This window comes from Eretmochelys imbricata, chromosome 16 (assembly GCF_965152235.1).
Source record: "Eretmochelys imbricata isolate rEreImb1 chromosome 16, rEreImb1.hap1, whole genome shotgun sequence".
NCBI lineage: Eukaryota > Metazoa > Chordata > Testudines > Cheloniidae > Eretmochelys > Eretmochelys imbricata.
The window spans coordinates 5,976,745-5,998,940 of record NC_135587.1 but is presented as its reverse complement, the minus strand read 5'-3'; the positions used below and the strand labels follow the sequence as shown (position 1 = coordinate 5,998,940).

General features: G+C 47.6%; 1 protein-coding gene across 13 annotated transcripts in view; it reads right to left on the bottom strand.

Moving 5' to 3' along the window:
- The window catches only part of ZNF618 (zinc finger protein 618), a 343,284-nt gene that overhangs the window by 11,518 nt on the left and 309,570 nt on the right, over positions 1 to 22,196 (bottom strand). For 12 of the 13 annotated variants that reach the window (XM_077835645.1, XM_077835646.1, XM_077835651.1 and 9 more), the window contains 3 exons: positions 16,040 to 16,084; positions 9,064 to 9,141; positions 1,073 to 1,174 (listed from right to left, as the gene is read on the bottom strand). In XM_077835645.1, coding sequence (XP_077691771.1) covers positions 1,073 to 1,174; positions 9,064 to 9,141; positions 16,040 to 16,084 — 225 coding nt within the window. The remainder of the gene's footprint in view (positions 1 to 1,072; positions 1,175 to 9,063; positions 9,142 to 16,039; positions 16,085 to 22,196) is intronic. The other variant, XM_077835648.1, reaches the window with a different exon arrangement.

Below are 22,196 nucleotides of genomic sequence, written 5' to 3'. Positions count from 1 at the left end.
TAGAAGTTAGGTCTTCGATTCCCCTGGTAGGTCTAGTGGGCTAGCCTGGCCTTTCCGTTCTTCTTCTGTTGAGAATTCAGGACTCACGTTAGCATCAAATTATTTTAATAAGAGCTGCATCTACCTAGGTTTTGTATGTACAAGAAGTCTGGGTTTTTGGTCAACTCCATTGGTGTTCAGGCCTGTACAGTTTAAGGTTTTCTTTCTCCTTCCCCAGCTGTAGTCTATTTTTTGTGACTGCTGCTGGGCTTTATTGTTGTTTCTGCCATTTTTGGACACACCACAGTACACAAAATATTAGGTTTTTAATGGATCTTGTTTCCGCAGATTTCAGAGTAGCAGCTGTGTTAGTCTGTTTTCGCAAAAAGAAAAGGAGGACTTGTGGCACCTTAGAGACTAACAAATTTATTTGGGCATAAGCTTTCGTGAGCTACAGCTCACTTCATCAGATGCATTCAGTGGAAAATACAGTGGGGAGATTTATATACATAGAGAACATGAAACAATGGGTGTTACCATACACACTGTAACAAGAGCGATCACTTAAGGTGAGCTATTACCAGCAGGAGAGTGGGGGGGAGGGGGGTGTGACTTTTGTAGTGATGATCAAGGTGGGCCATTTCCAGCAGTTGACAAGAACGTCTGAGGAACAGTGGGGGGTGAGGGGGGGGGGAATAAACATGGGGAAATACTTTTACTTTGTGTAATGACCCATCCACTCCCAGTCTCTATTCAAGCCAATTAGCTTGTTAATGAGTTCAGTGACAGGAGCTCTCTCTCAGCTTTTTTCCTACCATGACTACATTTCCATTACCTCCTCTGGAGTTTCCAGATATCCTCTACACAGATATCAAAGGTGCTTTAGTGGGAATGAGTACCATAGTTTGTAGGGTGCTAATGGCACCTGAGATCTGGTGTGACTAACTGAAAAAAAATACATGAAAAAAGCACTACTGACAGACGCGGGACATGGGCTTCGACCTGCCTGAACCACTGTGGTGACCCCCCCCAGTTACAGAGCCACTGGTTCAAGGCCTACAGGGAAATGTAATGAGAAAACAGGGCTACGTACTATTATTGGCATTGTTTCTTTGGAGCTGTGGTTTCCACTTTTCTTCCACAACAGTCAGAGGTGATCTGGGTTGGTTAGAGGCAATATTGTTCTCATTGTCAGCTGTGGGGCATAAACAAGAAGGCGTTAATCAGAGGCATAAGAGGAGCATTTCTCCACGATATTAAGGGAGACACACACACATCCAGCCATGTGCCAGGATGGAGTGTGGGGCTACAAGAAATGCCGACTCTCCAGAAGACAGCAGGATGACAGAGCTAAACAGAAAAGGGGAAACAATCTCCATTTACTACTTAACATTTACTTTTGTTCTCCTTAATTAGGATAACACCAATTCATTACATTTTTGGTTGCATTTAATAGATATATTATCCACAGTAGAAAACAATATTATCATAAGGCTTGAACACATGTTCAACACACCCTCATGTAATTTCCACTTGGGGTTTCCCAGCTCCTGTAGCCCCTGTCTGAATCCCTACCAAAAGGATTACAGCTAAGATGGCTGCCACGGTGCTCTGACCACATTCCCAGTGTAACACCATGCCACTGGATGAGTCATCAGCAGTGGGGAGCTAACCTGGGACCTCTGGATATTAATGCATGGGCTACTGCATGAGCGAAAAGAGCCGCGTGACTGTGTAGCTGGCTGGCTCATCAATCTCTAGGTGGGCTAGCCAACACAAGAGGGGAACAGAAGACATACCAAGGAGGCATGACCTACAGCAGTATGCTTGGAGTCAGGGACTGAAGGAACTAAAAACCCCTGCTGTGGCCAACAGAGAGGGTACTGCATGGATTGATCTGGACAAGCAGTTCACTGGACCAATCACAAGCCTGCAGTGAGCTAACGGGAGAAGAAGCAGCCTGACGGAAAAAGAGAGTTTTGCGTTTGGAAGCTGGGAGAGAGACAGCTTGTTTGGGTGCTGCATTGGCAACACACTGGACCAACATCCCACAGGAACTCATTTAAAAGCGATAAAGGAAATGGTTGAACCAGGAACCAGAACACAGCCTGGCTAACTAAGCTGCTATTCTGCAGCAGAAGATCAAGTATAACAGAGTAGGGATTTGGTGTGGGCCTGTCATGGGTCCCTCGACATGTCTGAAGGAGGCAAAGCTTTACATGGTGTGCCCAGAATGGACGGTCCAGTGTTTGGAGGGCCCAGTGCCATGCTCTAAGACAGCAATCAGCTGGAGGGAAGGCTACTAATAGGTCAGGTCTCTAGGGGGCGTTGGAGAGAAAAGAGAAGCAGGAGTCCTCACATGATACACCAGGAATCAGAAATGATTGGTTTTTCCCAAGGTTTGTCTATTCTAACTGCTCCATAGCAAACATCAGAAATGGCATTAACGCTGCATATCTACTGGTAGGTTAATGAGACATACCTCATGTCTGCTATTAACTTTGTTCCATTAGGACCATTCACATGTCAGCCATCTTCTGGTCTTGGCAGGGGGAAACCTGTATTTCCTTTATCTATTTCATAATAGTAGGGGATTTATTATGTGCAATTATTCATTGGTGTTCAATGCGGAGTTAATAAGATTTGTGCATTTCAGTTTCATCCTTCTTATCAGTCAGGTTGTGAACTATATAGATCATGGTTCTTTAATTTCTCTTCATGCCTCCAATCCTTTAATCCAGGTTCAGCCTAGTTGTCCTTTTTATTTTTTTAGAACTAGATTGCAGAAAAGGCATTATATGTAGCACTCGACCTGAACAAAGTACCCCAAAGGGAGTGAAAGCTGGATATTGTGCTGTGTAATTACAGAACAAATTCCTTTGCCTTGTATTCTGCTGTTCTAGTTCTGCACCTCAGCCTCCAATTTACATTCTAATTGCTTCTTCCCGTTGTGTAGCTATAATCTTCCCTAATTACCCTTTTAGCCTCCAGAATCACTGAAGTGCCAACAAGCCCCTGCTCTCACTCCTCAGGGCTAGCAGCATGTTTCTGGACTTCAGTCACTTGTGTAGGACAGCGGACTCCTCATTTGGAATAGAGAGAGATTAGCCATTTACTACTAACATTATGAAAGTGAAACTGGATTTCTGCATAGCAACACATGCATTCAATGTGCAGTTATAACAGATCCCACATGCCTCAGGGCAATAAGCTACTACTAGGGACACAGATATACTGTACTCGACAATCCACAGTTATGCCAGATTCCTCAGTCCAGCAGGGGAAAGGATACAAGCCGTGTTGTGTGTCACTGATTATGCAATTAATTCATTCGACAGTATGCTGAAGAGTCCCTGCCACTCTCGTGCAGGGGTGCAGTACAGACACTCACCTGCAACTGCCTTTACCTCTCGGTTATGCAGAGCTCCACACTGAATGCGCGACTATAGGGTCTCTCTCAGTAACTGTGGTCATTATATTGTTTCAACCATTGCTCTGGTTGGTTACCACCTTCAGAATCTGACATCCCAATAAATAAAGCTGCCTTTAGCAATGACAATTGCCCTGCCCCTCACTTAAACCCAGATAATAAATACAAAGTAATTCATACCAAGCGATTATTACTCTTAGTGAGAAATAGGAGGGAAGACGAACTCTCCCTCGGAGTGGGAGGGCAGGGGGGAGGAGAGCTACCGGTCCATGATGCGATAGGCAACACATACAGATCCAAGATAGGCAGAAAGGAGGTGCAAGGGACAGGTGTTAGACGAGGGTTAAGTTAGGTGATAGGCAGGGAAGGTATTATGTTTTCTGTGGACATGTGGATGGGACATTCTGAGGGCTGCAATCAAATCACTGCGATTTATAAGTATCTAGAGAGCAGGGCAGGAGGGGTTTGGGGTGTGGGCTCCGGCCCGGCGCCGCTTACCTGGAGCAGCTCCAGGGTGGCAGCGGCGCACACCGGGGCCAGGGCAGTTCCCCATTCCTGGCCAATGGGAGCTGCTGGGGGAGGTACGCACAGGCCAGGGCACCACGCAGAGCCCTCGCCCGCCCCCAACCCTCCAGGGGCCACAGGGACGTGGTGCTGGCTGCTTCCGGGAGCGGCGTGGGGCATGCAGCGCCATGGGGATGACAATCCCATGGGCTGTAGTTTGCCCACCCCTGCCTTATCCCTTTGCCATTCCCACCCCATCTATCAGTCAGGGATTCTCCCCAGAGTCATGACAATCGCTATTTGTTTATATTGTGTTCCAAGTGCAAGGAGAGATGGAGATTCTCCCAGTGCAAACACACGAGGTAAATACTAGAGCTGGCAGAAAAATGTAGGAAGGCTTTTCTGCTGGAGAATGCAGTTCCAAAGGTGGAACACTTTGCAGAAGCATGTTGATTTCACCCAAGTTTAGTTTTGGGGGGAAAAAATTGGGACAATGTCAGAATGTCCTTTTTTGATTTTTCCAAACAGTTCGATTGACCCCAAACAAATTTTTTCCTAGAATTGTCTTTCATGGAGAATAGAAATTTCACGGTTTGTTTCTATAGGAATGAAGTCAAATGTGGAAATTGTGAAATCCTTCGTGGCACTCCCGTAGCCACTGCCTTGGGCTCCCTGGTCTCAAGCTTTTTTCTGCAGATAAGAGGTGAAATTACTGGCACATTGGAAAGTGTAAACACAGGAAGCAAAAAGCAGAGAAGCTAACAGAGGGAGTTTGCCTAGGATCTGCCTGAGAGGAGGTACGCTAAGGGCTGCATTAAGGAGGCTGTGTTGGTGAGTATCTGAGCATCTGTTGTGGGGACAGTTTGACTGTGTGCTTGATTGGTTGTTTGAAAAGTGTGAATTGGGAGTGCTTTGTTCCAGGTGAGCCTTGAGTGGGCCTGACTGTTATAAAAAGCCAGTCAGCTGCAAACCAGCTGAGCAGTCAACAGCAGAGAGGCTAACAGAGGGAGTTCGCCTGGGGAGAGCCCACTGAGGCTTACATCTTGCCGGCTTCTCTGAGTAGTTATTACAACTCCTGAGGAAGTTGTAGAAGGAAGGTAATATGGACGGGGAGTGTTCAGCTGTTGTGGCCTGCACTGGATGTGCCATGTTTGTCTTTCTTCCACAGGACAGAAGCGACTTTGTCTGTACAAAGTGCAAGCTGGTGTCCATATTGGAACAGAAGGTTCAAGGTCTAGAGCAACAGGTATCTGGAAGAGGTCAGGATATGCTTCTACGGACACGACGTTCTGAAGATTCAGAGCAGGCTGCACTGTGGGCACAGGAGGACGGTGAAGAAATTTGGCAGCATGTGACCTCTAGAAGAAGAAAGGGGAGCGTCTATGTACCAGCAATGCAGATACAGGTAAGTAACCGTTTTCATGTTCTCTCCACAGGTACTAATGCAGAGAGTGGACTAGATGATACATCTGAGGGAAGGGAACAGAAGGAGATTCCGCCGATGGGAAGGCATGAGATGCACTGTCCTAGGGTTGGGGGTTCCATGACTACCGCTCCCAAGAGAAGGAGGCGGGTGGTGGTGGTCAGGGACTCTCTCCTCAAGGGGACTGAGTCATCTATCTGCTGCCCCGACCGGGAAAACCGAGAAGTCTGCGGCTTGTCAGGAGCTAGGATTCACGAAGTGATGGAGAGACTGCCGAGACTCATCAAGCCCTTGGATCGCTACCCCTTCCTGCTTCTCCACGTGGGCACCAATGATACTGCCAAGAATGACCTTGAGCGGATCACTGCAGACTACGTGGCTCTGGGAAGAAGGATAAAGGAGTTTGATGTGCAAGTGGTGTTCTCATGCATCCTCCCTGTGGAAGGAAAAGGCCTGGATAGAGACCATCGAATCGTGGAAGTCAACGAATGGCTATTTAGGTGGTGTCGGAGAGAAGGCTTTGGATTCTTTGACCATGGGATGGTGTTCCAAGAAGGAGGAGTGCTAGGCAGAGACGGGCTCCACCTAAAGAAGAGGGGGAAGAGCATCTTCGCAAGCAGGCTGGCTAACCTAGTGAGGAGGGCTTTAAACTAGGTTCACTGGGGGAAGGAGACCAAAGCCCTGAGGTAAGTGGGGAAGAGGGATACCTGGAGGAAGCACGAGCAGGAGCGTGCGAGAGGGCAGGGCTCCTGCCTCATACTGAGAAAGAGGGATGATCAGCGAGTTATCTCAAGTGCCTATACACAAATGCAAGAAGCCTGGGAAACAAGCAGGGAGAACTGGAAGTCCTGGCACAGTCAAGGAATTATGATGTGATTGGAATAACAGAGACTTGGTGGGATAACTCACATGACTGGAGTACTGTCATGGATGGATATAAACTGTTCAGGAAGGACAGGCAGGGCAGAAAAGGTGGGGGAGTTGCATTGTACTGAGCAGTATGACTGCTCAGACCTCTGGTATGAAACTGCAGAAAAACCTGAGAGTCTCTGGATTAAGTTTAGAAGTGTGAGCAACAAGGGTGATGTCGTGATGGGAGTCTGCTATAGACCACCGGACCAGGGGGATGAGTTGGACCAGACTTTCTTCTGGCAACTCACGGAAGTTACTAGATCGCAGGCCCTGGTTCTCATGGGAGACTTCAATCACCCTGATATCTGCTGGGAGAGCAATAAAGCAGTGCACAGACAATCCAGGAAGTTTTTGGAAAGTGTAGGGGACAATTTCCTGGTGCAAGCGCCGGAGGAACCAACTAGGGGTAGAGCTCTTCTTCACCTGCTGCTAACAAACTGGGAAGAATTAGTAGGGGAAGCAAAAGTGGACGGGAACCTGGGAGGCAGTGACCATGAGATGGTCCAGTTCAGAATCCTGACACAAGGAAGAAAGGAGAGCAGCAGAATACGGATCCTGGACTTCAGAAAAGCAGACTTTGACTCCCTCAGGGAACTGATGGGCAGGATCCCCTGGGAGAATAACATGAGGGGGAAAGGAGTCCAGGAGAGCTGACTGTATTTTCAAGAATCCTTATTGAGGTTACAGGGACAAACCACCCTGACGTGTAGAAAGAATAGTAAATATGGCAGGCGACTAACTTGGCTTAACAGTGAAATCCTTGCTGATCTTAAACACAAAAAAGAAGCTTACAAGAAATGGAAGATTGGACAAATGACCAGGGAGGAGTATAAAGATATTGCTCAGGCATGCAGGAGTGAAATCAGGAAGGCCAAATCACACCTGGAGTTGCAGCTAGCAAATGATGTTAAGAGTAACAAGAAGGGTTTCTTCAGGTATGTTAGCAACAAGAAGGAAGTCAAGGAAAGTGTGGACCCCTTACTGAATGAGGGAGGCAATCTAGTGACAGAGGATGTGGAAAAAGCTAATGTACTCAATGCTTTTTTTGCCTCTGTCTTCATGAACAAGGTCAGCTCCCAGACTACTGCACTGGGCAGCACAGCATGGGGAGGAGGTGACGAGCCCTCTGTGGAGAAAGAAGTGGTTCGGGACTATTTAGAAAAGCTGGATGAGCACAAGTCCATGGGGCCGGATGCGTTGCATCAGAGAGTGCTGAAGAAGTTGGCGGATGTGATTGCAGAGCCATTGTCCATTATCTTTGAAAACTCATGGCGATCCGGGGAAGTCCCGGACGACTGGAAAAAGGCAAATGTAGTGCCCATCTTTAAAAAAGGGAAGGAGGAGGATCCTGGGCACTTCAGGCCAGTCAGCCTCAGTCCCTGGAAAAATCATGGAGCAGATCCTCAAGGAATCAATTCTGAAGCACTTAGAGGAGAAAAAAGTGATCAGGAACAGTCAGCATAGATTCACCAAGGGCAAGTCATGCCTGACTAATCTAATTGCCTTCTATGATGAGATAACTGGCTCTGTGGATGAGGGGAAAGCAGTGGACGTGTTGTTCCTTGACTTTAGCAAAGCTTTTGATATGGTCTCCCACAGTAATCTTGCCAGCAAGTTAAAGAAGTATGGGCTGGATGAATGGACTATAAGGTGGATAGAAAGTTGGCTAGATTGTCGGGCTCAATGGGTAATGATCAGTGGCTCCATGTCTAGTTGGCAGCCGGTATCAAGCGGAGTGCCCCAAGGGTCGGTCCTGGGGCCAGTTTTGTTCAATATCTTCATAAATGATCTGGAGGACGGTGTGGATTGCACCCTCAGCAAGTTTGCAGATGACACTAAACTGGGAGGAGAGGTAGATACGCTGGGGGGTAGGGATAGGATACAGAGGGCCCTAGAGATATTAGAGGATTGGGCCAAAGGAAATCTGATGAGGTTCAACAAGGGACAAATGCAGAGTCCTGCATTTAGGATGGAAGAATCCCATGCACCGCTACAGACTAAGGACCGAATGGCTAGGCAGCAGTTCTGCAGAAAAGAACCTAGTTACAGTGGTTATAGGGTTACCGTGGACGAGAAGCTGGATATGAGTCAACAGTGTGCCCTTGTTGCCAAGAAGGCCAATGGCATTTTGGGATGTATAAGTAGGGGCATTGCCAGCAGATTGAGGGACGTGATCATTCCTCTCTATTCGACATTGGTGAGGCCTCATCTGGAGTACTGTGTCCAGTTTTGGGCCCCACACTACAAGAAGGATGTGGAAAAATTGGAAAACGTCCAGTGGAGGACAACAAAAATGATTAGGGGACTGGAACACATGACTTATGAGGAGAGGCTGCGGGAACTGGGATTGTTTAGTCTGCGGAAGAGGAGAATGAGGGGGGATTTGATAGCTGCTTTCAACTACCTGAAAGGGGGTTCCAAAGAGGATGGATCTAGACTGTTCTCAGTGGTAGCAGATGACAGAACAAGGAGTAATGGTCTCAAGTTGCAGTGGGGGAGGTTTAGGTTGGATATGATAAAAACTTTTTCACTAGTAGGGTGGTGAAACACTGGAATACGTTACCTAGGGAGGTGGTAGAATCTCCTTCCTTAGAAGTTTTTAAGGTCAGACTTGACAAAGCCCTGGCTGGGATGATTTAGTTGGAGATTGGTCCTGCTTTGAGCAGGGGGTTGGACTAGATGACCAACCCTGATATTCTATGATTCTATGAAGCTCTATGGACACACAACTGGGTCAGTGTGAGGAATCAGTGCAGAATTTAATTCTCTGCTTTATCTGAAGTCTTTAAAAATAAATCAGAAGTGCCTGGCTTACCTGCATGGGACTGCATGTGCTCCAGCAGATTGTTATAAAACTGAAACTGGATTCCACAAGCTCCACAGGTGTAAGGTTCTGTATGGGAGAGATCAGTTCAGAAGAGTCATATGTAGTGTGTGGAGAAATAGCACACATGCACATTTCATAATGGAACTCTATTGTGCCTTACAGCCATTAGTCAGAAGACCTACTCACTTTACAGTGATTATGCATGTGAATAAGGGTTTGCAGAACTGAGCCCATAGTTAGGTAATAGGCCCTGATTCAGGATAGCACTTAAGCATGTGAATACTTCCTGAATTATGGTCTTAGGCTCTAAATCTGCATACTTATGCCTGTGCTTAACTTTACTCATGTGAGAAGTCCCCTAGGAGTCAGCAGCACTACTACTAAGCACATGCAGAAATGTCTGCAAGATTGGGGCTTTAGCACGGATACAAATTTAGAAAGTACACTTCCAGAACTCATCGCTTCTGGAGACTTGGTCTCTTTTTAGTTCCTTTCTAGTCTTTTTTGTCTTTAACTGAATTTAATTTTAGACGCAGTTCCGTCATTTCCAGCCTCTGCCTCCTTTCCTGAGCAAGACTAGGCCAGAGGGAGAGGCAGTGCTCTGAGGGGGCTGGAGGCAGGAGGTCTGAGCTTGGCACCCCCAGCAGGGCATCAGGCTGTGACAAATCCTGCTCCCCAGATGCTGGCACTAGTAGAAGTGTGGTGTGGGCAAGCAGCTTTCTGGCCACCAGCCAAGATCAGACCAGGGTGGGCTGGTTGCCCTGGAAAGTGGGCACAGCAGCACTGAGCTGCTAGGGTGCACAGGGGTGCAGCAAAGCACACACAGCTGCGCCAGGGGCCTGAGCAGAGCGGCACAGCTAATCTGCCAGTCAGAGGAGAGGGATGGAAAGGCTGTTAAAACTCTGTCTGTAGTCAGTAGGAATGTGTGTACAGAACTCACACTCGGACCACTAATGAGCTGAATGCTATCATATTTCCAATCTGACAAGGAGAAGTAAATTGAAAACTTAATATTTCACTGAGCTGACATACAAGTATATTTTCCGTTGCTTAGTTTTAATAATAGTATTAGTCATTGTGTATTGATCACAAGATGTGCTATCAAGACACCATGTACAGCAATGCTGTCACCGAAGGAGTCAGTGTTGCAATTTAATTCTTCTGTATCTTCACATATGCCAGCACATCTGCAGCATTAGTCTGTGGTGTTACACTTCACAACAGTAGTTTGGATACAGAATCTATACTCTGCATATAAATGACTCTTATGGACTCTCTCGGGCATAAACAAAGTAATACTCAGTGCTAAAATATACTATAGATGTTTATCTTCACTTGTAGGGAAAAATATGGTATTACATTCTATTACTGAGAAATGCCATTGCAAATCGCATATGCACAAAGGAATTAGTAAGCATCTCAAAAGGTCCAGAACACTCACTTTCCAGGCATAACTAACTTGGCTACAGCCCTGCAGTCGTCCCTCTCAGAGAGTGAAGAACAGAAATTAGAACAGAGCTGCATACAGTGGGAGAGGGAAAACCCACAAGGCCCCCTGCACAGAAACCTAGGAAGCTGAGGCATCGGAAAACAACTGTAGGGATTAAAGACACTTCAGCAACCCTCCTGCAGAAACAACAGACAGAATCTGTATGAGCATCTGTCCCATTGAAAAGAGGGGAATACTGAGGCTAAGCTCAGAACCTAATTTAACTTGACATCATTCCTACATTTACTTTATGCTACCGCCTCATTTTCATTCTGGTGCGGAAGCTTGGAAATACTATAACGAAATCAAAATGGTTGTTAGGGGAAAGCAGGAAGCTTTGGCAGCTGAACACAATACATTTAGGGGTTTTGGCACTTGAGGTGGACTGGGAAGCTGGGACAGACATACACACTGGATAAATGATCAGCAGTGGAATAGTTAACATCAGCAAACTAATGTTGTAAACTATCACTAGGTTTCAGAGTTAACATGATTACCATGAATGGGGCAATTCACAACGCTCAGAGTCTGTTTCAGGCTGCTGACAGACTCAGGAAGACAGCACTGCATTAATTTCTATTTGGTTCATATTTTGAATGTTTTCTTCTTTAAAAAGTACTATACAATTTAAAAAGTTGAAATTCTGCTGCTCAATTCTGTATCAAGGGGTAAATTCTGTGGCAAGTTCTGCAGAATCATGGACTATACAGAGTCTTGAACATAAACGCTCAAAAAACCCATCCCTCCTCTCTACCCCAAACTCAGAGATACAGGACATCTTTCTGGGAAGTACAGCAAAATAAAAGAGCATAGATCAATGACACTAAATCCAGTACCCTAAAGCTGTGTGTTTCTCTTCTTGCTTATTTCCTTCTTCCATTTCTTTATCCTCTTCATCTCTCCTTCCAAACTCATCTCATCCCACTGGACTCCACACCTATTTTCTTTTTTTCCCTGTCATTTCTCTTTCTAAATTCTTGAATTTTCTATTTTTAAAAAGCATCTTCTTTCTCCTTGTTATCCTTACCCCTTGTCTACCCATTTCTCCTGAACGCTGTTGTTCCCTTCTCTGTTCCTTTGCTAGTCTCTCTCCATTCCCCACCCTTCATGCTGTCCTTTGGATTCCAAGTGCTCTCCAGCTCTCTCCTCGCCTCCCCATCACAGGAGATTGGGCCATTCCCAGCGGGGATGGTGAAACACCCCCTGGGTATCATTCTTGACTCCTCTCCTGTTGATCTCCTCCCAGACATCTCCAAAGTCTTTCCTTTCTGCCCTGCTACAGAAGTGCCATGCCATGGACTCTTGCCTAGACTAGTGAAACCTCTCTGACCTACCTGGCACTTACCTTACACCCCTCCAGACTACCCAAAATGCCCCTGTCATGGTCACAGCACTTGGTGAACCTCTTGTTCCCTCCTCTCTGTCCCCCTTTGTGCCTTTACCTCTCCTGGGCTGGAATTCTGTGATTCTCCCACTCCTAGACCAGGCCCTGGGCTACAATACCCTGTATAGCAACTGTTCTGTTCCCAGCAGATCTGTTTAAGTCAGAGTGCCTAGGCACGCGCATTCCCTTCTGGAGTCTGAGAGCAGTGTGGTACAGTGATCAGACAGCCTTCTGAAACCAGAGGGTTCCTTATTTTGCACTTGGAACAAAGCAATTAGAAAAGAAGGATTCGAAAACAGTCAACAGTCTGCACGTTTCTATCCTGCCTATAGGCGTACCGTCCGCTTCTTCAGACATGCCTACTTGGTCCCCGCATCTCAGTTTTGTTCCCCTAAATAATACACCCCTCTCGAGGGTGCTCTTTAAACTTGCCACAGCTCTTGCGATCTCCTGTGTTCTCGAGCCTTATGCGAAGAGGTGGGTTATCCTGAGTCATTCTTTTCTCTTCTCTTTGTTTTTCTCGGTAGCCCCCTATTAAACTATACCAGTGTATTCATCCAGTCATAACCAGGTCAGAATACAGTACTCAGGAGTTATTACAGAGCAGCTCCAAATCCATCACATATCTCCCTGCATCGAAGCTGAATGGCGCCAGCATCTGCTATCACCCCCCTTTGACCAAACTGGATGGGTACACATGGGAAGATTTCACATGCCCTCACATGCCCCCATTACCTCAGAACTTCTGGGTTGAAGCTGGGACCTGACCCTACCACTTTCTCCTCCGACTGTCTGCTGGGGCGTCAGGCAGGCAGTGAGCCCTCATTCCTTACAGTGCCAGTCACCATGGCTTTACCCTACGGTTTCTAGGCAGCACCCCTGTGACCAAGACAGGTCTGGCCCACCGCAAAGCTGGTGTTAACCAAGCAGCAACTCCTGGGCTCTGGTTCCCCATTGTCAGGTGGGGCAGGGACACAGGGCCCCCCAGCTCAGGCATGCCTTCTCATAGGTAATGGGCTATGTGGGTATGAGGAAACCATTTCCCTTTTGAGGGACAATCCTTCGTTCACTCTTCAGAGACCAGTTCCTCGCTCTACCCCATCTCCAGGATGGTTGAGCATCAGGCTCTACTGTGGAGACACCCCAGTTTCCATGACAAGGGGTGGCAGTGGACTTGCTTTCCTAGCCATTCCAACTGGCCTCAGAGTCCTTGCACCGGAGCCAGCTTGGTTCACACACTGTGTGGGGAATAGGGCAGATTTCCCCCTGCCCCGCACAACCCAAGCGCATTTGCATTCTCACAGACACCTGGGAGGGGTTCTAAGCTTCCAATCTCTGTTCCCTGGCTGGTGCAGGAGGGGGAAGAGCCCCTCCATTCTCCCAACTACTTAATTTCCATTTACAAAGGCAGCCTGCAGCTCCTGTGAGCGAGCTGAGCAGTTTGTCTCCATCTGCCCCTGAGCTTGACCATGTAGCCGAGCTGAACTGTGGCTTAAACGTGCATCGTACGCTCCAGAGGAGTTGGCTGTGTAACTCCCTCCCTCCTGAGCTTGAGTCACACAGTTAACTCCACAGGTTTGAGATGCAGGATGCCCCTCTAGGGCCATGCTCCTCCTGAGTGGACGTGTGAAGCAGACATTTTCTTGGTCGACACACCGGGACCCTCCAGAGCTAAAAAGCAAGAACAGCTACAGCACCAGCTAATGGACCACGGTTCTGTAGCTGGTGTCTGTGAACACTCAGATCCTCTGTGGATCAGCACAGATGGGGACTTGTCACCTACACTAACTATACTAGTGGGTTACAGACTGGGCAATTCCAGGCCATATGACCCAGTCTGTTATGGACATGGCATTGCTTCTTCCCACTCACCCTGGGGCCCCTTTCAGGTGCCCTTTCCCTTGCTGCAGTAAGTCCTCTCCCCTGAGTGGGTTTACCTGATCCCCATATCTGGGAAACACCCACTCTGGGGTCCCATGTATGGGCCATTTCCCCTTGTGTTTCCTCTGATAACTAGACCTGATACCCACATACTCATCAGCCAGTTGCCTGAGGCATGGCGGTCTGTTGGCTACTTATCCACTAACCACATCTTAAGGAAATGTGAACACAAATCATGACACTGGTCCAAACCCCAAGCTTTGCTCCATTTGCCTAGGTAAACTCCCAGCTGCGTCATCACCTCCATATAAATCAACCCCTTAATCAACCCCCTTAAAATCTTTTCCTATCAGCCTCTGGAGTCAGTTCAGATTTAAATTGTTCATAATCCTCAGTTTGTCTCATCCATCTGGCTGCGGGTCTCTATGGCTCTCTCCCAGCCTGCGAAGGGATTAGAAAATACAGCCAATCTGCAGGGGGTGGATCACAAGCCTTAGCAAAGCAGTGAGATAGGCATCAACATTCTCCCCCACCCCGCCTTAAACTGGGGGGAAACAATTTAGCATCTTTGCTCCCTGTGGAATCAAAATCAGCTCTCACTGCTCTGACTTACAGAATCCTCCCCCTGCTTTGCTTCTCCATACACCTCTAATCCCCAGCTCACTTTCATGGGTCCAGCTCTACCCTGTCTACCTATCATTCCTCCTCTCTTGCTATTCCTCCACCTGTGCCATGCTCTCATCAACCCCACTCACTTTCATGCTCCCTTTGGTTCCTTCAAATACTGCCTCTCACATTGCCCCTTAGGCCTGCAATGACCTCGCTGGCCCTGTTACTCGTGCAAACTTCCTCTCCTTCAAATCACTCATGTCCCCACTCCTATGCTACTTACTCATTCAGAATAAAATAAGGATGAGCTTGAGAGATGAGTTCACCAGACCACACCATCTCTCAGTGCACTGCCCTTCTCTCTCCAGCCTTACGGCCGGAATTTACATTGGCAACTCGCTACAAGAGCTGCCTCAGCTGATGGCCAGGAAGCAGCCTGCATTAGTCCTAAAATGATCCTCAGTGCTCATCTTCCACACGTGTGAATGGGAGTGAGCGAGAGAGTGAAACAGAAAGAATGTCCTGTGGCTCTTAGGGAAATGTTACCACAACAAATGTCCAGCCCTAGCAAACTGCTTGCACATTCAAATATATCTCACCTGCTTAAAGCTTTTAAAATGAAAATTAGTTTTTGCCTATAGACTCTCCAAAATTAGAGAGGCTTTGTAGGTCCCAAAGACAGGCTCGGCTAAATAGTAGCCCAGTTGCTTGCTATGAAATTGGATCTGCTACTCTACATAATCCCGACCATATATGGATTATGGATCGCCATAGGACAACACAATCCTGTCAAGTGTCGACCCTCTATTTCGTTCCTTCTCTGGTTGCAGAGTTCAGGTCAAGTGGAGACAATGAGACAAACTGTGTAAAAATGCCAGGTCTTTCTTTTTACTTATCTGCAACTGAGCCACAGCATTCCAGACAAGCAGAGAAACCAAGCAGGCTGCCCCTCCTTATCAACTAATGCCTTAAAATTCGAGCATGCTTAATCAAGCACAGGCTGAAATCTAAGGAAAAGACTGTGTGTGTGCACATGGGGTGCAGGAATGACTGAATGTACCTTAATCATGCATGTGGATGAAATGCTGCTGAATATACGGCTTCACCATGCCTAAGAGTGAAGTTTAAAAACTGAGCAACCCAAATCCTAGTAAATTAAATACTGACCCATTACCAAAGAGTCAGCCAGTGGCACAATGCCCATTCTTACCTCACTAATAGTTCGAAGTGCTGAGCCATTAAGAGACATTTTCCGGTATAAACATGTAACTCAGAAATGGGTTCATTTTTAAACTTCAAGACTTGGTCTATTAGAACATGTGTTTTTGCCATGTTTAATAAAACCTGACACTCAAAGGTTGGAAGTGATCCAAAATGACAGCAGCCACACACAGCACTGACTGTCCCCTCAGAACCCTGGGTTCGTTTCTATCTCATGTAAACCCTTAAGAGCCACAGACAGAAGTGATGCTTTTGATATTTTGGCACACAGACCAGTAATAAAAAACAGTTATTCATGAAAAATGCTAACAGGACAGGACAACCACCAAGGCTGGGTGGAGACACCCCCTAGGTGCACCACAAACATCCATCACACTTACTTTGTAAAAGCGGGAAAGGATTTGAAATCAGGGGACTTGCAGTTTCTGCAAAAAAGAGAGAGATTTAAACGTTGAGACTGGCAGAGACCTTGCTGCATCCTCTTCAGTTCATTTATCCTTACTCCTACACCATACCTCCAGAGTCAGCTGTTTCAGGGCATGGCTCTCCATTTATAGGAAATTATTACATGTACAGGACTGTATTTTGTCTCAGCAAGCTTCCCTGGACTGAGGATCTGGTTCTTTCAAAGTCTGAGGAATTCCTATTTTAAAATGTTCACTTTTTTTTTAAAGACACAGCATAATGCTAGCTATACAGTAATGGGGCTAGACAACAGTGGTCGGTGCCAGTAGAAGAAAACCTGGGGTCCCTTACAAGTCCTTTTCACTGGGAGTCCTTGGCTGCAAACCCCAAGATTCAGTGCGCATCTTCCTCCAACTCTTTCTCCAAACTCTTATGCCTCTCGGGCTCAGGGGCTCAGGGAAGCGGGAGCAGAGTTAAGTTACACTCAGAGGAAGCACTTGGGTAGGTAACAAGTCTTGTATCCAAAACTAGTGTATGTTCGTGGGGGGCTCATGGGAATACTGGGTGGAAGTTCCCTGTACCATGGGGCATCCTGCATGCTTCCCCCTTCCCTCAAGACCCGACTGTGATAAAAAGGAGCAGACATCCCGAACTCCCAGCTGGCTTTCAGTCGACCTAAAGCAGCTTGTACTCCACATCCATGAGCAATGGACATTTCAAGCTACCCCTGGCAGCCTGTGACAGCTGCAGGCTTGGCAATACCACCACTGGTGGGGAACCTCTGCATGTTGAGTCTCTGTGAGGGAGAAGAACCCATTACAGCGTTAATTCAGCCATCCAAAGCCTTTGGGAACTGGCCTTTGTCCCACATTCAGAAAACTGTAAATCGCTGCATCAGTGCATGATGCTCTCAGGGGTGCAATCCCTGAGGGGTGCAGCCTTGGGGAGCCAGAGGTGAGTAACGGGGCCATTCTTGCCAAACCTCACTGGCCAAGCACGGCAGATTTCCTGCTAAATATTTTAACATGCTAAAGACATGCCCTGCCAAAGAGGGCTTTAATCTGCAGTGGGCCAAGGTCAGCTGACAATGGCTAGATGGATGGATTGGTAGCACTCTGGGGAGGGTCTGGATGGATGCAATACACTGGGCAGCGTACGGTACAGAGTACTGCTGACTGTTTAAAGCATTTCTATTACTTGATGATGCACAAAGGCTGTCCATTGCAGTCAATGGAGAAGACTCTCCACTGGCTTCTAGGCTGGTCCTACTGAGCCTTTGAGAAGGACAGACATTACACGCACACTGTAAGTACACACACCCAGACAGAAACCGCTATATTTTAAAAAATCCTGTAACTGTACGACAGCAAGATTGAATTTGTAGTAACTCCACCTCCCTGAACCCCTCCCCCCCTTCCCTCTCCAGCCCCATCCCAAGTGCCCTGCTTGGCTCTCCCAGTCCTGCACCCTCCTACTGACTGGAAGCTGACTGCCCACTCACTGGCTTCAGCCACTTCCTGCATGCTGCTGCTGCCTGAATGTGACTCCCCACACTGCTGCCGGCTGCCCCAGCCCAGAGAAGTGAGAACACGGGAGGGATGTGGGAGAGCTTCTGGGGCACCCATAGGGGCCCGGGAAATGACAGTCCACCCATCTAGACCCTTGTCATGCCTCTCCTTTGGGAAACCCTGCCTAACGGTCAGTAAGGCTTTTGTAGGTCAAAATGAAAACTTTGCACTCCACCCAGCAGCTAATCTGGCCCAGGAGGGTAGCAGAGCCAAAGGAGTTAAATCCCACATCATTCCATGTGGCCTCACCCTGCCATGCTCCCAGGGCCAAACTCAAATCCGAGCTCCATTGCTTTCCAACCATTCCTTCCCACACCCTAGCCGCATGGTATCGCCTCTGTATATACGTGCTGGATCTTGCAGAAAACGCTGTCTGCAACATCACTATGAGCCACTCTTTAGACACGCCTCCCTTTTCATGGATTCACTGAGTGTAAGGTCACAAAGGACAATTAGATCCTCTAGTCTGACCCCTGTATAACACAAGCCTTTAAATTTCACCCGGTTATCCCTGTATTGAGCCAATAACTTGGGTCTGACTAACGCGCCTTCCAGAAAGGCATCTGGTCTCGAAGACAGGAAGAGAGGGAGAAGCCACCATGTCCCTTGGGAGTGTGTTCCAATGACTAAACACCCTCACTGTTTACACACTCATCTGGTGTAGTCTTTGCAATGCTCCTGAGTCTCAGCATCACACCTCCACCATGTCATCCCCACCAGGCGCAGCCATTCCCAGCACAGCCTATGACATGGGAAGGCTGAACAGTCAGAGCATCCATCCACTCTGGGTCCCCTGTAGCTTGGTCATGCTGAGAGCAGCCCCAAAGCACCCAGCTGCTTCTGTTCCCCTGGAAAATCAGACAGCTGCTGATGCTGCCATGCTGGGGCCTCCACCCTGGCTGGACTTTGGGGTAGGGGATCTTTGGGGCCAGGACCAAGTACAGAGCTTTGGTTTCCTCTACAGAAGTGGCACAGCGTACATACATCCTGGACTGCTTCCTGCCCACCTGCGCTGCTGGGTGATGGTGTTATTATTGGTATTATGGAGGAGCCTACCGGCCCCAAACAAGATCAAGGCAGCATTCGATTGGGCACTTCCCCCAGGAGCTTGTCTAACTAGACAACACAGACAAAGGATGGGAAAAGAAACAGGAGAGCCAAAGAGGGGAAAATGACATGTCCAAGGTCACACAACAGGTCAGCAGTGGACCTGGGAACCTAGGTCTCCTGAGTCCAGGTCCAGTGCCCTACCCACTGGGCCATGCTGCCCCCCTGTGGAGTGTGTGTCTGTGCTATCAAACACATGGTAAATGCCTGTGTGATTGTCTGACTGTCACTCTCTTTCTCCCTCTCTTCTCCTCACAGGCCCAAATGACCTGACACAGCTGACAGCTCTAGTTAGAGGAGGTTGATCATAAACAATTTTTGCGCCCCTGAGAATTCACAGAAGGAAGGTTTGAAATGAATGAATAACACACACCCGGCTCCTTCTCAGGCATGGCCTAGCCCTGCTCCCAACTGGCCTGTAAATGATTAACGGTGAGTGAATCCCAACAAGCCAATTCCTTTCTCACTACACAGGCAGTTTGATTCCTTTCTGCACCTCTCTCATCTCAGATGATGAAAGCCAGCAAGATCCAGGTCATTTCCAGGTTCTCCGCGCAGGCTGTTTGGGCTGCAGAGGAAAGAGTTTTGCTGTTTCCACTGGACAATATTTGAAAAGTGCCATGGAACATTTCAGTCACTCTCAGGATGCAAAAGCTGGTTTCAACAAAAATCAAAATGTTGGGCTAGTTTTAAGCTGACAGCCTCAAGTCCCCCGAAAGACTTGTACACTACAAACAGAGAATAGCGTGCTGCCTTAGCCTGCAAAGCTCAATTCCTGACACACCCTTCGCACTGCCCCCATGTAACACCCTGACTCTTCCTCACCTCCAAGGGCACATCACTGGGCACCACGTCTCTCCCTCCCTCCAGCAGCCTTTGCCTGGCAGCTGGGATTGTGCCTTTAAATTTTCAGTGCCACTTGGAAAAGCTGCAAGTGGAGCTCTGACTAGAGAAGGTGCCAGTTACCTCTCAAGAGCTTTGTATCAGCGGCTCACGTGACATGCACAGCACACTAATGACACTGGCGCTTGTCCCAATTTCTCACACCACACTTAAGGAAAGAAGGAACGGAAGGAAGGTAAGAGACAGCACAATACACGCTAACTGCTAACAAACCAGATCTTCACAGAGCTCTTCACCTAGAGCTAGGCATCCAGATGGCACCAGAGCATTGTCTGACATTCGCAGTCACTAATGCAATTCTGCACAGCTGACGGTCCCACTTGCAGGTGCGCCTTTGTCACCATGAATGAGACTATGTGTTTGGACTCGTTCCTGGGAGTATAAAGGAATGAAAGAAAAAGGTGGCTGGATGGAAGAGCCAGAGAGGAGGGCAGAATGGGAAACAGCACAAAAGGAAGCAATGAGTGGAGATCAGAGAAAAAGAATGAAACTGGGAGAGACGAAAGAGATAGAGAGAGAATACAAAGAAGGGGGGAGGGAGTGAAAGAAGAAAGACACGGTCGCAAGGTGACACTTCATTGCTTTCACTCCATGGTCTGAATGACAGCCTGTGGTCCAGAGTTCACCACAGATGGTGTTTATGGTGCAGTAGTTGGCTTCTGAAATTCACACACTGCTGGGATTTTTTGCTCTCTTGACTGAGGAGCATCCTCTCTTTTCTTCTCCACCTAAGGCACCTACACACTGAAAGCTGGCCCTGAAAGGCTCACTGGTGTCATTCAGTTCTCATCATCCAAGCACTGGTTTGGGCTAGCTCACTGACACTCTCCCTGCAGCCCGCCAGACATAAGCTACTAAAATAAAACAAACACAGCAGCAATGCTTGTCATGATGAAAAGAGATAAGCAAACCACAGAAAACTCAAGTTTAAGCCCAGAGAAAAGATTTTTGTGAAGGGCTTTCTTAGTTCATTTTAGGTGTTCCTGATGTTGCAATGCAGACACAAGCTGACTCAACAGAACCATGAGAGTGGTCTGATTTGTTTCAAGGGGCTGGAAGAGAGGTAACAATGCATCAGTATTTAAAGCACTGTCAACAGTACAGACTTTCCTAATGCTACTAAGAACAGTCTTCCCTTTTTTCATGTTTTGTGTTTCTTTTGCATTCTCTGCTGCACTGATTTCTGTTCTCCACATTAATTTTCCCTCTTGATATCAACTAATGGCCATTATCTTTGAAAACTCGTGGTAACTGGGGGAGGTCCCGGGCGATTGGAAAAAGGTAAATATAGCACCCATCTTTTAAAAAGCCTCACTTCAGTCCCCGGAAAAATCACGGAGCCGCTCCTCAAGGAATCCATTTTGAACCACTTGGAGGAGAGGAAGGTGATCAGGAACAGTCAACATGGATTCACCAGGGCAAGTCATGCCTGACCAACCTGACTGCCTTCTATGATGAAAGAACTGGCTCTGTGGATATGGGGAAAGTGGTGGACATGATATACCTTGACTTTAGCCAAGCTTTTGATACGGTCTCCCACAGTATTCTTGCCAGCAAGTTAAAAAAGTATGGATTGGATGAATGGACTATAAGGTGGACAGAAAGCTGGCTAGATTGTCAGGCACAACAGGTAGTGATCAATGGCTCGATGTCTAGTTGGCAGCCGGTATCAAGCGGAGTGCTCCAGGGGTCAGTTTTGTTCAACATTTTCATTAATGATCTGGATGATGGGATGGACTGCACCCTCAGCAAGTTCGCAGATGACACTAACCTGAGGGGAGAGGTTGATATGCTGGAGGGTGGGGATAGGGTCCAGAGTCACCTAGACAAGTTGGAGGATTGGGCTAAAAGAAATCTGATGAGGTTCAACAAGGACAAGTGCAGAGTCCTACACTTAGGATGGAAGAATCCCACGCACCGCTACAGGCTGGGGACCGACTGATTAAGTGGTAGTTCTGCAGAAAAGGACCTGGGGATTACAGTGGACAAGAAGTTGGATATGAGTCAACAGTGTGCCCTTGTTGCCAAGAAGGCGAACGGCATATTGGGCTGTATTAGAAGGAGCACTGACAGCAGATCAAGGGAAGTGAATATTCCCCTCTATTCGGCACTGGTGAGGCCACACCTAGAGTATTGTGCCCAGTTTTGGTCCCCCCACTACAGAAAGGATGTGGACAAATTGGAGAGAGTCCAGCGGAAGGCAACGAAAATGATTAGGGGGCTGGGGCACATGACTTATGAGGAGAGGCTGAGGGAACTGGGGTTACTTAGTCTCCAGAAGAGAAGAGTGAAGGGGGATTTGATAGCAGCCTTAAACTACCTGAAAGGTGGTTCCAAAGAGGACGGGGCTAGTTTGTTCTCAGTGGTGGCAGATGACAGGACAAGGAGTAATAGTCTTAAGTTGCAGTGGGGGAGGTCTAGATTGGATATTAGGAAAAACTATTTCACTAGGAGGATGGTGAAGCACTGGAATGAGATACCTAGGGAGGTGGTGGAATCTCCACCCTTAGAGGTTTTAAGGCCCGGCTTGACAAAGCCCTGGCTGGGATGATTT